The following is a 16,492-nucleotide window of genomic DNA, read 5'->3' on the forward strand; positions in this document are numbered from 1 at the left end:
CATACTCAATTGTAATATATACACGTTTTATAATTATAGGAGATAAATCCCTCCATGAAATATATCTTTATTTAAGAACTGATTTAGGTACAACATTGGCGGGAAACATTAATGAATGAAATTACAATAAAACTTATTTTTTTTTATCCATAATGTTTCATAATAACTTATACATTATGTCAATTATGTCAAACTAATTAAGTTAGACTCTTAACAAAGTTAAGATTTTAAAAAGAAAAAAACTTTTTAACTTTTGGAAAAACAATAACAACACACAAAAGGAAAAAAAAAAAGAAGAAGAAGATCTACATGTAATTATTTATTCTCTCTCCCTATAACTTTTCTCCAAAAACAAACAATATTTTTCATCCCTGAAGATCGCGACCGAATCCGAATTACGTCTTTCAGGACGTTATTAGATCGAAATTGTATTATACTTGAATGGCCTCGTGACAGATACAATAATAAGAACTCCACATTGGACCACCGAACAACACCACCAAACATTTTTAAAAAGGGTGTTGCTAGGTGCACCCATCATTTCTCCTTTTTTCCAATTTTGTTCTTTACACTTTTTTCGTAAGATCTTATAGAAGAAACCTCTTTCATACCTCTTTCATAAGACTTTTACGAAAGAATTTCTTCGGTAATACTCTCATGGAAGAACTTCTTCTGTGAGAGTTACAAAATTCTTACGGAAGACCCTTTTCCGTAAGATCCTACGAAAGAACCTTCTTTTGTAAGATCCTATGGAAGAACTTCTTCCATAAGATCCTACGGAAGAGAGTCTTCCGTAAGAGTTACGGGACTCTTACAGAAGAGGTACGGAAGAGACTTCTTTCGTAAGATCTTACGGAAAAAACGTGAAGGGCAAAATTGGAAAAAAGGAGAAATGCTGGGTGCACTAGTCACACCCTTTAAAAAAAACAAGCAAAAACGGGTCAAGAGTCCAATATACACGAAAACCCGAATTGACGAATGGGGGAAATTGGCGATTCAATTTTGAGGTCAGTGTCGCAACTTGTTTGAAAGCAAAACTCTCTTCCAATTAGTTACGTGCTTGATTCAAATAATGTGGTGAAGTGAGGCCCGTGTAGTGTTGGTACATATTAACACTTCACACACAACACAACACAACACAACACCACGACGCTATTCAACGCAAAGAACGAAAGAAAACAAAACCCCAACCCCAAACCAAAATCCACAAACTCACCACACATACACAACATCGAGAACACACACGACCAAATAAGAGCAACTTGTCGTTAGGAGCCATAAGCATAAACAAACCCTAATGGTTGGTTTTAGTCTTTTTTATTTTAATTAATTCATTTAATTTAATTTCTCAATATAAATATTATTTTTTAAAAATATATTAATTAAGGGTTGGATTTGAAGAGGTGTGAGAAGAAGCTCGCGGGTGTTTGGAAGAGAAAGTTTTATGGTTAAACCACAATATCTTTTTTTTTTTTTTTTCTTCTTCTTCTTCTTTCTCGTAGCGTATGGAAAACCACCAAAATCACAAGGTAGAATCAGAACCGGACATAGAGAAGAACCACCATCACCGCCACCAACAGCAGCAGCAGCAACAACACCGTAACGAAGTGTGGGGCACGTGGGAGGAGCTGTTGCTAGCGTGCGCCGTGAACCGCCATGGCTTCAAGGACTGGGACGCCGTCGCCATGGAGGTCCAGTCGCGCACCACGCGCCTCCTCGCCACCGCGCACCACTGCGAGCAGAAATTTGACGATCTCAGCCGCCGATTCGCCGACCAATGCAACGACGACGTTCCGCCGTCGCGCCAGAACGGCGGCGCCGCTGCTATCTCCGATCACGTCCCCTGGCTCGACGAATTGCGAAAACTCCGCGTCGCCGAGCTCCGCCGCGAGGTCCAACGCAGCGACGTTTCCATCCTGTAAATCTCCGCAAATAAAAAAACTCCTCATAATATTTTATTCTTTTCAGGTTTTAGATCTAATTTCGGTATTTAACATTTTTCTTTTAATTTTTTTGTCTTTTTGTTTTTGTGAAGGTCGTTGCAGTTGGAGGTGAAGAGGTTAGAGGAGGAGAAAACGAAGGAGAAAGACGGAAAGGACGACAAGAAACCAGATCTGGCGGTTTCCGGCGAGTTGCGGCCGGAAAACGACAAAACCGGCGGGGAAGTTGACGAGGCTGGACCGGCGAATTCTGAACCGGAGGAGAGAACCGCGAACAACACAGACAAGACGTTGCCAACCATGGGCGACGAATCGGACCGGGAGAACCAATCGGTTAACGAATCCAACTCGACCGGTTCGCGGTTCGAGAAAACCGGAGACGGCGACGCGAAGGCAGGAACCGGACCGGCTCCGGTTCAAACCGGTTCGATTGAACCGGATCCGGTCTTGCGGAAGGGAAAGCCGGTTGGAGAGGAATCGAATAACGGAAGCTACGATGCGTTGGCGAAGGTGCCAACGTGCGAGTCGGTGCCTCCGAGTGAAGAGAGAAAAGTGGAGGAGGATGATAACTCGTCCGAGTTACATGACTCGGTGGCTCACTCGGGCGAGGGAGGGACGAGGGAGAGCAGCGAGGTGCAGAGCTCCGCGAGCTTGACGAGGAAGAGGAAGACACGGCGGAGGAAGGAGGTTTCCGGCGGCGGTGGCGCCTCATCTCCGGCGGAGAACGACGAGTTGGCAACGGTGAAATCAGAACCGTTGGTTGGGGTTTTGGAGTTGATCAAGGGGCACGAGCACAGCTCGTTGTTCGAGCGCCGTCTTGAAAGCCAGGTATTCCATCTACAACTTTTTGGATAAAACCGGTATTTCCACCCTCTTTCAAAATTTTGAAGAAAAAAAATAACAATAATGTCTCATTTTTTCTATTAAAAAAATAAAACTACTTCATTTTTAATAATACATGCATGCACGTTGAAAAAATATATATGATGATGTTATGTGAATTTTTTTCAAAGAAAATAAAAAAGTTTGCAAGATTTAATTGCAAGCAAGAAGCGGATACGTTCTCAAAATCGTGACTGTCCAACAAAAGGGACCACTTTTGAAACAGATTAGTTTTTTATGGGCACGGAGTTTGTGAATAAAATGGACGAAACCATAAAAAATAAAATAAAAATCGTGAAAGCTTGGTGAAATAATTAGTTTTATTTGGGAAACAAAAAATGAATAGAGTAACGGTTTCTATTTCTAGGGATTAAGTGGAGTTAGGGATTTGATGGTTTCTAAAGGCCGAAAATGGTAAGTATACATGACACATGGTCATGTTTCTATTGTTTCATGGCCCTTATTTTAAGTAAGCGATCAATACCCAATTTCATTAAATATCTATCTCAGAAAGTAAAACTTAATTACATTATTTGGATAAATAATTTCATAAACCTCTTATATACTTACATGGTATTATGCATATAGTAAGTATATATAAATATTAAACCTATCGGGTCTCGCAGATGCCTTAAGTGTCTCGATGTGAAACATGCAAGATTATTATTTTCGAATGTGTATATATATATATATATATATATATATATTTAATATATCAATATAGTATCATAGTATCCTATGGCCAAAATAGAATAAATTCAAAATGGCGAATTCACGCAATTTTCCCGTTGGAGAAAAATACTTTATTTTCCCCCCTAATTTCGGGAAACAAACTAAAGTAAGAATATTACCATATTATGGTTTAGCTGAGCACGTGCTTTTTCGTGAGCCCAGGATTGGGTGCAACTCCATGCAACGTGTTCACAAATTATTTCAGACCGAATCACCTTAAGCCCACGAACTAATCTGTTTGGGCTATATATACTATTCACTACTACGACCCAAAATAATTCCTCATGACCAAGCTTATTTTTAAATCATTGTTATTAACCCCTTTTCTTTTTTCTTCCCTTTTCTTGCGCCCATGCTTCGCGGCGGTGACGTGTTTGTTCACAAGTCGTAATCATCCAACTGTGTCTTCTCTGAAAATCAAATTTGAATGCTTTTTTTGTTTCCAAGAGTGAATTTTGTTTATTATAAATATAAATATTCTCTTGTTAATGTTACGTGTTTTCTTTTTTCTTTTTTAAATATACACGTTATTTCTTTACATTAATTAATATTAAACTTTTTTAAATAGTATATGTTTCTTTTATTATCATGAATAATAAATCATGTTAAACATTTTGTTGACAGATAAAGAAATAAATTTATTTTACACATTTATTTATTCATTTAAAAAACATGTATAGAAAATATAAAATTAGATATCAATGAAGTTAATATAATAAATAATAATTAACATTTCATAACATAACTATAATATGATCGATTATCAATTTAATGTCTTAGTCTAATGGAATGTGTGGATTGGACGGGACGGGAACGTTACCGTATTGGCAGTAAGCTCTTAATGTTTGGATTTGATAATAAAGAAGAAAATCTGTACGGTAGTGGAATTACGAATGGGCCCTATTTTTTTGTGCTCTTTCCCTCTTTGTTCCCGTGCCCGTGCACCCTCTCATATCTTTATGTTTAAAGAATATTTTATTTTGATGCTAAATACATCCCAAAAATTAATTGCAAATGTAATCAAATGTTTTCTTGTCTCTATTATAATAATATTCATTTAGATACTCAAATATGTTTTATCAACGAGTCGACAAATTTCTAAATTGCAGGATATTTTATGTTTGAAAATTTAACCACGAATAGGATATCAGATGTAGGTTCGTGCAATTATGACACTTTAGTAAAATTTGGTTTGGTCTCTTGTTGCAGCAGGATACCGATAGATACAAAGACCTAGTGAAACAGCCCATGGACTTAGAAACCATACAATTGAGACTCCAAAAGGGTCACTATTCCTCATGCACCAGTGCATTCTTCCGCGACCTCCTCCTCCTCTTCACCAACGCCACCGTGTTCTTCTCCCATGACACCCTGGAATCACAGGTAGGGCGGCAGCTGCACCGCCTTGCCACCACGGAGATGAAGAACCACGGCCAAGCACAATCCGATCCTATCCCCCGGAAGAACGATTCACTCCCACCAAATGCATCATTAGCTAAACCAGATTCTCTCATTTCCAAGAACAAAGCCTCTGGTCCTATATTGGTATGCCGCAAACGCAGTTCAATGTTAGCCAAACCTTCCTCGGCCACCTTTGGCCAAAAGGGTGACCAACCCACCTTCAATGACAAGAAGGAAAGGCCATCATCTGATGCAAAGCCACCCATGAAACCCTCTTCTTCTGATACAGACGAAGAGGAGCTTCCCAAGGCTAAGGAAAAGCCTGTCACTGGAGCAAGAAGCTTGAGGAGGAGCTACAAGAACCTCAATAATAATAATAACAAGAAACCATCCTCTAACTCCACTCCTAAGACAGGGTCCTCGGGGAACAAGCCGTCGGAGACCGTCAAACCGGAGAAGAGCAAAGCAGAGGGAGGGCCAGACAAGAAGAGGAATGCAGCTGCAGATTTCTTGAAAAGGATTAAGCGCAACACTTCGGCGGAAGCATCAAAGGGTGGTAGCGGTGGCAGTGGTGGTGGTGGAAGCGGCGGCGGTGGAGGAAGTAGTAGCAGCAGCAAGGGTGGTGGAGGTGGTAATGGTGTCAAAGAGCAGAAGAAAATGGTGAACAATGGAAAAGGGGATAAAGGGAAAGAAAGGGCATCAAGGCATAATAACGTTGGAGGAGGTTCAGGGTCTGGAGATAAAAGGAATAGTAAGAATGTTGAGAACAACTCACAGTCAAAGAGAAGTGTTGGTAGACCTCCAAAGAAAGCAGCAGAGACAAATGCAGGTTCTGCAAAGCGTGGGAGAGAAAGTAGTGCTAGTGCTGGCAAGGATAAGCGACCCAAAAAACGTTCCAAGAAATGATTTCCAAAGCTTCATAGTTAGCCTCTTTTGTTCCTCTCCTGTATATTAATTATTATTATTATTATTATTATTATTATTATTATTATTGTCAAAGCATGTGTTTTTTTCTTTGTTTTATACTGCTAATTTATTGATCAGCTATAGCCTGTAGTCAGTTGCCTGGTACATGTAACAGTATTTTGATTTCGGGTAAAACCTTGTAACAACATTGTCCTCTTGGGGACTGCTTTTCTTGATTTTTTGGTTTAACAGGAAAGCATAGTCACTGCTTGTGCTCGATTTGGTCAGCACCTCCGTTACTCTTTTAACTTTGACAAAATTGTACATTTTGGTTCCCTGTTTATCTTAGAATTTGATTTTGGTCCCTGTAATTTAATTCATGAATTTAATCCTTTTATTTTTTTAATCCCATTATTTTAGTTTCCAATCTTGAAATTGGATGTTGATTGCTATATGTCAACATTGATCATCACTTATCGTGTTTTTATTGGACGTTGTTCGTCATGTGTCATGATTTTATTATAGGTTGACCTTAATTAGGTGCATGAAATTAACGTCCAATAAATACGCGACACATGGCGGTCAACATCTAATAAAAATGTGACACGTGACGGTCAACATTGATAAGTAGCAGTCAACGTCCAATTTCGGGGGTGGAGACTAAAATAACGGGATTGTAAAAAAATGAGAAATTAAATTCATGAATTAAAATTATAAGGAGATCATAATTGTAAATTTGAGACAAACAGGAGACCAAATTTATAATTTTGCCTTTAACTTTAACTTTCTTATCTTTTATTTTTGGTTCAACCCAAAAGATACAAGCAATTCATTCGTGGCTGATGTCACTTTTCAAAAATGCCCAAATTGCTCCTGTTATGTTCTTCTTTATACATATCAAGCCGCAAGAATTGATCCATAAGCGTCTTGCAAATCAATTTGATCCGTATAAGTCGCCTTACACATTAAGTTGATCCGTAAGGCTTATACATATTTTTGAATTTCATAATCTTACTGAAAATTTAATTACAAATATTATCATAAGATTTATTAATTATTATTTAATAATTTAAACTGAAAATTATTTTTAAATGAATTAAAAATAAATTAAATTAAAAGTGATTTAAAAATGATGTGATTTATGTTTCTATATTTTTATAATAAAATCAAATGAAAAATAATATTGATGAGATAAAAATGAGGTAGTTTGCTTCAAAATAGTTTTTAGTAAGAGAATAAGAAAAAAAAATTAAAATTAGTTACATCCATATTGTATTATTTTAAATTAGTTTTTAGTTGTTTGCTTCAATTTGGAATCACATTCATACTATTTCAACGAATTTCGAATCAAGTAATTTAAGAATAAGATTTAAACGAAAACACTAATATTATAAACCAAAATGACTTAAAATATACAAAATGTTCAGTAAAAAATTAAATGTTTTCAAATACAAGAAAAGTATATACGTCGTCCAAATATGATAATATAAAATGTGTAAAGACATTACTGCTGATCCATGCACGGCCTATGTCGAGACCTCACATACACAATGTGGTCTTCTATGACACCCCTGACAATCCTAATGCAGTCTTCCATGACCTCGTATGTCTCTGTGCCTTTCGTGACTATCCTAAGGTTGAGTAGACGCTCCAACCTTTCAACAATCGCATGACAAGCCTCCTGTGAAATAGAAAACAAACAAATTAGATAAATTAGTATTAAAATAATTGATGTAAATGACATTTGATACAACTAAGCAAATAGTAAAACTTACCACTGCATGTTTGGATTGCTCCACATCAGAACGGGCATGTGTCGATGTTGTTGCTGGCTCTGGGACCTAAGGGATATGTGGCTCCACAAATGCGGCATCATGCGACGCAGGTGCATCTCGCGGCGAATCTGATGGCTGTGCCGCTGTCATGAATGAATGAGAAATGACGAAGAACTAGTCCATGTAGTCGGCCGCACACTGACCTGGCACAACACACATCTCACCTGTTGGCGCAAGATGGTCTAAGTAGTGTATCCACCTGTCGTCTATTTCATCAAATGACTCCCATGAATCAATAGGTTGTGTAGGAATACTCTGGACGTATCCGAACTGGTGCATGACCCTTTCTGGTCGGTGTCTGACAGCAACAAGCCCCCAACGGAGCCGACCGGAAAAGCATGAAATTAAATGAAACTCCCGGACCGGTTGATGCTCCCCATAAGGCATCCAGCAGACATCAGGAATCCTGAGTCGATCCAGACGTTGCCTGTACGTCGCTGTAGATTTGGTCTTCACAGTCGCATTCGTCGCAATCCACCGACATGCACGTGGTGACACCTCGTTGTAGTCTAGATCAGCGATGCACTCCGCAACTGACAAAAAGTGCTCATATATCCAACACTACAAACGTTACATGAAAATCATACAAATTTCAAATGAACGTCTAAATTACCCTATTTGAAACATTGTTGTAATTAACTTATGATAAACATATTAATTACCTGTAAGAGGGTGATGTAACCAGTAAGCTGTCAGCTGGTGCTAATACAAGCATTATTCAAATGATCATACATATGCACCAGGGCAATAGCTCCCCATGCATACATCCCAATCTGACTGAGGTCACGCAGAGTGTCTAAGAAGACAACATGAACATGGGTTGCACTCTTGTTAGCAAAAACAATGCAACCTAGAAGATGAAGAAGATATGCATGAGCTGCAGCTGTCCAATGTCCGGCCTGACATTTGCGCTGATATATATCTCGTAGCCAAGATAGGCGTATGTATGGTCCATTACAATGTGTTGTCTAGGCCCTGACTGCCTCTCCTAAGACTAGTAGTAAGTCAACCAACATCAAGACCGCCTTGTCGACGTGCAGAGGCTAGAAGGTATGGAAGGCACTGACTATGGGAAGATGATGAAGAAATGCCACGTCGTCCAGGGTGATGGTAACCTCCCCCACAGGAAGATGAAAACTACTAATCTCCCTGTGTCACCTCTCCACAAATGAGGATATAAGTTCCCGATCGTCGGTGTCTACTGAACACGCGATCAAAGGACTTAGTCCTGTGCCAGCAACTAACCCCTCAATTGCAGGAACAGGCCTACCTAATTTCTGCACCTTCCTCCCATGGGAGAATAACTTCAATTCAGGTCGTTCCTGAATTCAAGTATAAAGGAGCAGGCAATTTATTAACATAATATTTTAATGGAACACAAATTTCAATAATAACACATACTTAACAAATAACTTAAATTGAAAATTATAAATACCTCTTCGCTCCATACGCTGGCTGCAACATGCTCAACATACTTAGTAAGCACCGATGGGTCACTTAGTCCACCTGGAAATCCCTCAGGCTCATCTGCAACAGTGTCTGCACCAGTGTCATGTACGTCTGCAGCTACCATAGGCTCATCAAAAGCTACCACAGGGTCATCTACAGGTACCATAGGCTCATCCGCAGGTACCACAGGCTCATCCTCGGCAACAGGGACAACTCCCCGTTGTCTGCGTGCCGATGCGGTAGGCCTTCTCCGCTGGGGAGCATCATCAGAATCATGACTATCCTCTCTCCCCAGAGCTCTGCCAATGACCTTACCTAAAGCACGACCTAAACCTCTAGTCCTAACCATAATCTGCAAATATCTACCACAAATTCCATCACTAAACCACACAAATTCATCACAATATTAACTTGTTCAAAGTGTGGTAGACAAGGACTGTAGTTTAGATATTCTATATGCCTAGTGTCAAGTCCAAAATCACATTGGCAGTCTTTGCTGAGGGAGGAAAATGAGTTTCTCAAGATTCAAGTCTAGATGTTAAATTTTTTTTACTATTTTTTTAAAAAACTTTATTCAACTTACTAAATCTAGGATCAATGTTTGACTACTTAATGGTTGGGTTCAGTACTTTAAATGTTCGTGGCATCCGAGTGGCACCATTTATTTCTCTTATTGCTAAGATAGTTTATGGTTCTGCTTTGTGGTTAATGATCTATTATACAACAATTTCTGGAAGTTTTGGAGCTAATTAGTTTACTGCTTTCAAGAATATGAGAAGTACCATAAGAAATTCTTGTCTACATTTAAGGGTTCTAATCTTTTTTAGGCACATGAGAAGCACCATATGAGAAGCCCTTAAAAAAGATTACAGGATTCTAATCTTTTTTACCATGCTTTTGGGATTTTAATGAGTGGCTAAATTTAAGGCCTTCAAACACAAAAGTAGGAGAAACTTTCAGCAAAACCTAATAGTTTGTGTTCAAAGTAGTGCTACAACTTAATAGTTTGTGTTCCTATTTTCAATTTGTTATTCACTAGCATACAAGATATAAATAAAGTAATAAACCAATACATAGTATAAGTCAACCATTGAAACCTTCAAAATATAAATTCACACCAACCAAAATATCTTAAACAAACATTATACAATATCATACATTATACAATACAAACCAAAAAGCCTCAAAGCCAAACCAAACCAATATCTTAAACAAACATTATACAATATCATACTTCAGCCTAAAAGCCTTAAAAGTGACCCTAAACCCTTATTAAAAACCATTTTTCATAAATTATAACCTAATTTTCACTTTTTAAAATTAAAATAGATTATTGCGGATCAACTTGATACCTAACCTGCTTGCAAATCAACTACGCCCTACCTTGTCTCTACTGCGGATGACCTAAATCCTATGCGGATCAACTACATCCCAATGACAAGCAAAAATGGAAGCAGAACGACACAAGCAAAGGGACAATAGGCTTACCTCAATGGTGGAGCACCGCAATGTACGTCCTACCGAAAGAGAAAAACCTCCACGCACGTTCTGCCGGAAGAGAAAAACCACCATGATAATGCCACCAATAATGCTCACGAAGAACGGAAGAAGAAGACACAATCGCAGTAGCCGAACCGACACTCAGGCTCGTGGAAGAAGGAGACTCAGCTCGCGGAAGAAGGACACTCAACTCGTAGAAGAGGGAGACTGGCGGAAGAAGAAAAGGCTGATGTGCACAAAAGTTTTTAAAAAATACACAGGGGCATTCTTGACTTTTACCATTAAGTGTTGGGTGCACCAGCAATAATGTTGGGTGCACCTAGCATCAACCTTCATTCCTTCAAGGTATACTGAGATTTCTAGCAAAAAAACCATTGAATTATAATTATATTACATTTAATTTTATAATCAAATTATAATTTCATTCCTTCCGGTTTGAATTAGACCAAACAAATTCATAAATCCTACAATGTAATTTAATCTAATTAAATTAAAGGTAAAGATAGAACTTGTCTTTCTCTTGAATTCTCAAAGACAAAGATATAGTATTTATAAGAAACACAGTGAAAGTGCAAATATATAAAGGTGCAAAATTCTAGTTCTAATTGATCAGAACACGAATGTCATTTCTTGTGTGTGCTATGAAGTGTTACAACTAAGACACTTTATTAAAGATAACAAACATAATGTTTTAATAATTTTTTAATTTCGTCAAATTGAGGGATTGATATGATAATAAATGCCAAATTGAGGAACTAATATGATAGTGAATGTCAGATTCAAGAACTAATATTATGACAATAGGTGTCAAATTCAGGGATTACATAGAAGATTTATGATTTTTCACATCTAACTTTAAACCTTCCCATGCACACGCGGATCATATATAAGTGTCATATAGAATTTATAAATATATTATTAAGATACTCTGCTAAAGTGATCAGATAAGACATAACGAAGAGATGAACTTAAATTAACATCAGCTGTCACGTCATTTAGAAACTAAACTGGATTCATTCAAAATAAAACAAATAATGAAGTTGATGGAGTAGATTAAAGCTCCTCGTACAACTAAAATTAAGTTAGCTAAATTGGGTAGGATTAAAGTGAAAATTTATTATGTTGTTTAAATAGCATCACACAACAACTAAAAGCTCTCAAGCTGGTTAAAAATTATGGAGATGTCAGATCCATATATTTTGATGAGGTTCAAAAGCCATGGGCAACATTTCATAAATCATGGGCACCTACAAAAGGTTAAGAGGCTAATTAACGGCAATTACCATGAAGGAATTAAAGTTCAATTTAGTTTTTTTCATACTTCTACTATTTCTTTAAAGCATTTTAAAGAAGTAACTAGCTATATGAAAATTGATCAGATAAGACATAACGAAGCTGTCTCATTTGGCCTTTGATGATGATTTGCTTCTATTTGCTGAGGCAAGCCTTGATCAGGTTGAGGTTATTAATCACATTCTTGACTTGTTTTGTTGCAGTTCAGGTCAAAAGATTAATAGAGATATACTCAAGTTTTCTTTTCTATGAATGTGACCAGACAAAATAGAAGCATCTTAAGTGATAAGTTTGGCTTTCATTGCACGAAGGACATAGGAAAATATCTTTGGTGAAATCTGTGTTACAAGCTCTCCCATCCTATGCTATGCAAACTGCATGCTGGCCTAGATCAATGTGATGAAGTTGATCAATAGTGTAGAGCTTTCATTTGGGGAGACAATGAGAATCAGAGACGAGTTCATACAGTTGCCTGGGAGAATATTTGCAAGCCTAAAGCTTGGGGTGGATTGGGTTTGAAAGCTGCTAGAAATGTTAACTCTGCCTTAATGATGAAGATGGGGTGGTTTTTGTGTAATAGATAATTTAAGGAATCAAGTCAATGACATTGGTTGCTTGGGGAATGGAATTGAATTGATTCTGAATTGCACAAAGTTGGGGAAGCTTGGGGAAATTGGCCACTGATTGCTTGTGAATTTAACTTCTAAAGTGCTGAATAATCAACATAGTTGGTCTCTTATATTTGTTGTCACTATTGACAATTTATGGAAGAATAGAAATGGAAGAATTTTGGAGAATAAGTTGAGAAGTATGTTGGAAACCTCTTGCACAAATTAGAATCAAGTCAATGTCATTTCCTTGAGTTTCACGTAAGACTACATGCAGTTGACAAAATTAAATTCAATATATCAATATGCAGAAATTATTAAATAGATCATGATCATTAAGAGTGTTCATTGTTACAACCAATGTTTGTTTAGCACATTTAAATTTTATGATTTGCATAAAAGAATTAATAACACACGATTACATGTCATGTGAAAATTAATGAGAGATCATGTAGTTTAAAATTATCTAATAATTTATATAAAATTTCCATTGAGCCAATTTAATTAGCAATGGAGGAACACATGATTGTTTATAAACACAACTCTAATTTTTTTTAACTATTTGGATTTAAATATTTTTTTTTGAAAGACTTGGAATCAAATTTAAGAAATATAAAAAAATAAATTGATGTGAACTTTTCATCCCGATATTGATAACTTGTTTTTAAACCAAATTAAAAGCCAACGAGTTATTGGTCTAAGGAAAACTAAACTCAAACATTTTAAGTAAAATCACATATTTAAGTCTTGTTTAGAGATTAATTAATACCAAAGTGAATATATCTGCTTAACATGTATAAATATTCTTACAAGAAAACATACTAAGAAAAATATTAATGGAGATACGTTATAAAAAAAATCGTCATACATTTAATTAATAAGACAATAAGTAATAACAATACTGAATAAGCATCATTAATTTTAAAAGTTGATAAATGTAAAGGTTTGTCGATGATGATACATTGATACTTTTATCTAAGTCGGAAAGAAAGAAAAAAGTTCACATATATAAGGTGTGTATTGAATAAATTCTGGCAGATATATAGATGTTTGGTCCTCTGTGGATGGAGAATCACACAAATTAGGGCAACTTGTCAATCATGAAATAAAGTGCCTTTTGAATAGTCTTTGGAGTTTCGTCATCTTCCCGGCTTTTTCTTTTGGCATGGGTAGTCAAAAGCTACCATTTTTGTACGGAAATTCAGAAAATATTCTTAGATGATAAGCTATGGCTACTTTTGAGAGCTATTAACTATTTCGTGTGAATTGTTTCATAAGAAAGAACAAAAAAATGCAAGAACCGATTAGAGACGCCAAGATCATATATGGATTGGTGAAGAAATTAAGTGTGTTGAAAATTTAAGATTCCCTATAAATTTTAATTAAGACTTAGATATATTTGTAATATCTCAGATTTAAAAAATTTAATTTTAATTTCTTATTTAAAAATTAATTCTTTTTAATCTTTTAATTTCATAAAATGTTATTTTTAGTCCTTCAAAGCGAATTTGAGGGACTCAAAAAATATATTTCTCGTTTTATTTTAATCTTCAAAGTGAAATTGAGGTATTAAAAATAATATTTTATGAATTTGAGGGATTAAGAGAATAATTTAACTGCAAGACTAAAAAATTATTTTTTTAAAAAAAATTAGGAATAAAAACATATTTAAATTGGTTTTTAATTAATAATAAGTGTATTTAAAAAGTGTGTTAATTGCTAGCATTTTTCTAGATAAAAAATAATGATTGAAAAAAGAAAAAAAGAAAAAAAAAAAAATATATATATATATATATATATATATATATATATATATATATATATATATATATATATATATATATATATATATATATATATATATATATGTCTTTCCTTCTCCCTTCCTCTCTCTCTGCCATTCTTGTATCCCATTCTGTTTTGTATATGTGAATTTAAAAGAATTCTATTTACTGTTATTAGTGAAAATACATGCGTTGTATTGCGCATTTTTATTTTGCTATTATATTTTTTATATTAAGATTTGTTTTTTTTTTTGGAATATGGGAATTTTCAAAATCATAATTTTATTTTAAAAAATAAATGATTTTAAAATTACTTTTTTAGTGTTGATTTTGAAATTATAAAAGCTATTTTTAAAAATAGATTTATAATTATGTGGTGTTTCTAGAGGATATTGTTCTACTTTTAATTTTCTAAAATTTATTAATTTTTTAAAACAAATAAAAATAAAAAAGAATTCTACTTTCATTTTTTAAAATTTACTCTAAAAATTATCATAATTTTTTTAAAAAAATTCAATACATTAAATTTATTTTTTCATTTAAAAATATTTTTTATTTAACCAAAATAGTGTTACCCACTTCCACAATTATCGATATACAGTTTTAAAATTTATTTAATTTTAAAAAAGAAAGAAAACTTTAAAACTTGGAAATTGGATCAGATGGAGAGGTAAATTTTTTTATCCTGATTCAGTTTTAAAATTAAAATCATAATTCTCACTTTTTAAATAAAAATTAAAAAATTCATTCTTAAAAGTTGGTTTAAAATGATATTGAGTTTCAAACGTTTTATTTTGGATACTAACAACATCTCAAGTCAAAACAAATAATGAGATATTTTGATAGTTGATATTATTCGATACTACAGATGCCACACATAGAAATGTAAAAGAGAAAAAGAAACTGTCATGTTTCATCTAACGAAAGGTATGATATGCAATTATGTCGGAGACAATGGTGATATGCAGTTGTGTTGGAGGAAAGAAGATAATGGGTAAATTAGTTTTGTTTTGGTTAATATATCATGAAGTCTTGATATATACAATTTGGTTCAGTTAGGGTGTGTTTGATGTTTTCATTTTTAAAATATTAGAACTCTGAATATGTTGAAAACATATTTTTAGATTTGTTTAAAATTATCTATCTCAAAATGAGCTTCCTGATTTCAACTGAAAACACTAAAAATAAGATTTCATTATTTTCAGTTTTTACTTCGTTTGAAAAAATATGTTCACTCAAAATGAAAACAGAAATTCAACCAAACACATTTCCATCATCATGTTCTATTTTCAGTGAAAATAAAAATAGAAAACAACTAAATCAAACACCCCCTTGTTTATTGTATCAAATTCACTTTTACTTTATATTTTTTTCCTTTTTATCTTTAACTAAAAACATGAATTTATTTATGAAGATAATTATACATGTGTATGAACATCTACATAAACCAAAAAGAAATTATGAGAATTGATATGGCTTTATCTATTATTATAGATTAATTTTTTATTATAAAAAATATGTAATAATTATTATTAATGTGACTGTTTTAATTCTCTCTGTGTATAAAAAAAATTATATATATATATATATATATATATAATTTTTATATTACTTTTTTTAAAATATTTCTTTAAAATTGTCTGAATATCTATATACATATGGCTTTATCTATTGTTATAGATTAATTTTTTATTATAAAAAATATGTAATAAGTATTATTAATGTGATTGTTTTAATTCTCTGTGTATAAAAAAATAAAGTTATATATATAATTTTTATATTACTTTTTTTAAATATTCCTTTAAATTTGTCTAAATATATATAAACAAATTTCAATTGTTCATAAAATATATTTTAATAATTAAATTAAAAATATTTTATATATATAATAATATATTTCTTAATACATATTCTTAGTTATTAAATAAAATATAATTTAAGTCATAATAAGAATATTATCATTAAATAAGATAAAAGTCACTTAGTATTTGTTTATACTTTAAGTTCAAATTTTTTTTGTTACTTATATTTAAGTTTGAAGTAGTATAGGTAAGTTATTGTAAACTTCTTTGTATCTAAGTTTGATTTTTATAAATTAAAATTGACAAATGGTTTGTTAGTTTTTTTATTACTATAGTTGATTTGTATAAATTATTAAAAAT

General features: G+C 34.0%; 1 protein-coding gene across 2 annotated transcripts; it reads left to right on the forward strand.

The window, feature by feature from the left end:
* Positions 1-1,086: 1,086 nt before the first annotated feature.
* LOC100779988 (lateral signaling target protein 2 homolog) lies at positions 1,087-6,140 on the forward strand. Of its 2 annotated transcripts, none has more exons than XM_003545913.5 (3): positions 1,087-1,918; positions 2,036-2,768; positions 4,767-6,140. In XM_003545913.5, exons 1-3 carry the CDS (start codon positions 1,506-1,508, stop codon positions 5,859-5,861), a joined length of 2,241 nt encoding a protein of 746 aa, XP_003545961.1. In that variant the 5' UTR covers positions 1,087-1,505; the 3' UTR covers positions 5,862-6,140. The 2 variants fall into 2 exon arrangements, with proteins under 2 accessions (XP_003545961.1, XP_014623573.1); XM_014768087.3 differs by having other exon boundaries at positions 1,090-1,918; positions 4,764-6,140.
* Positions 6,141-16,492: the final 10,352 nt, after the last annotated feature.

This window comes from Glycine max, chromosome 15 (assembly GCF_000004515.6).
Source record: "Glycine max cultivar Williams 82 chromosome 15, Glycine_max_v4.0, whole genome shotgun sequence".
Lineage (NCBI taxonomy): Eukaryota > Viridiplantae > Streptophyta > Magnoliopsida > Fabales > Fabaceae > Glycine > Glycine max.

What these genes read in the sequence shown, in the direction of transcription:
- LOC100779988 (XM_014768087.3), top strand. Translation starts at nt 1,506, where the DNA reads ATGGAAAACCACCAAAATCACAAGGTAGAATCAGAACCGGACATAGAG. An exon ending in CGCAGCGACGTTTCCATCCT is followed by an intron (nt 1,919 to 2,035) that starts GTAAATCTCCGC and finishes GTTTTTGTGAAG; the next exon opens with GTCGTTGCAGTTGGAGGTGA. An exon ending in AGCGCCGTCTTGAAAGCCAG is followed by an intron (nt 2,769 to 4,763) that starts GTATTCCATCTA and finishes CTCTTGTTGCAG; the next exon opens with CAGGATACCGATAGATACAA.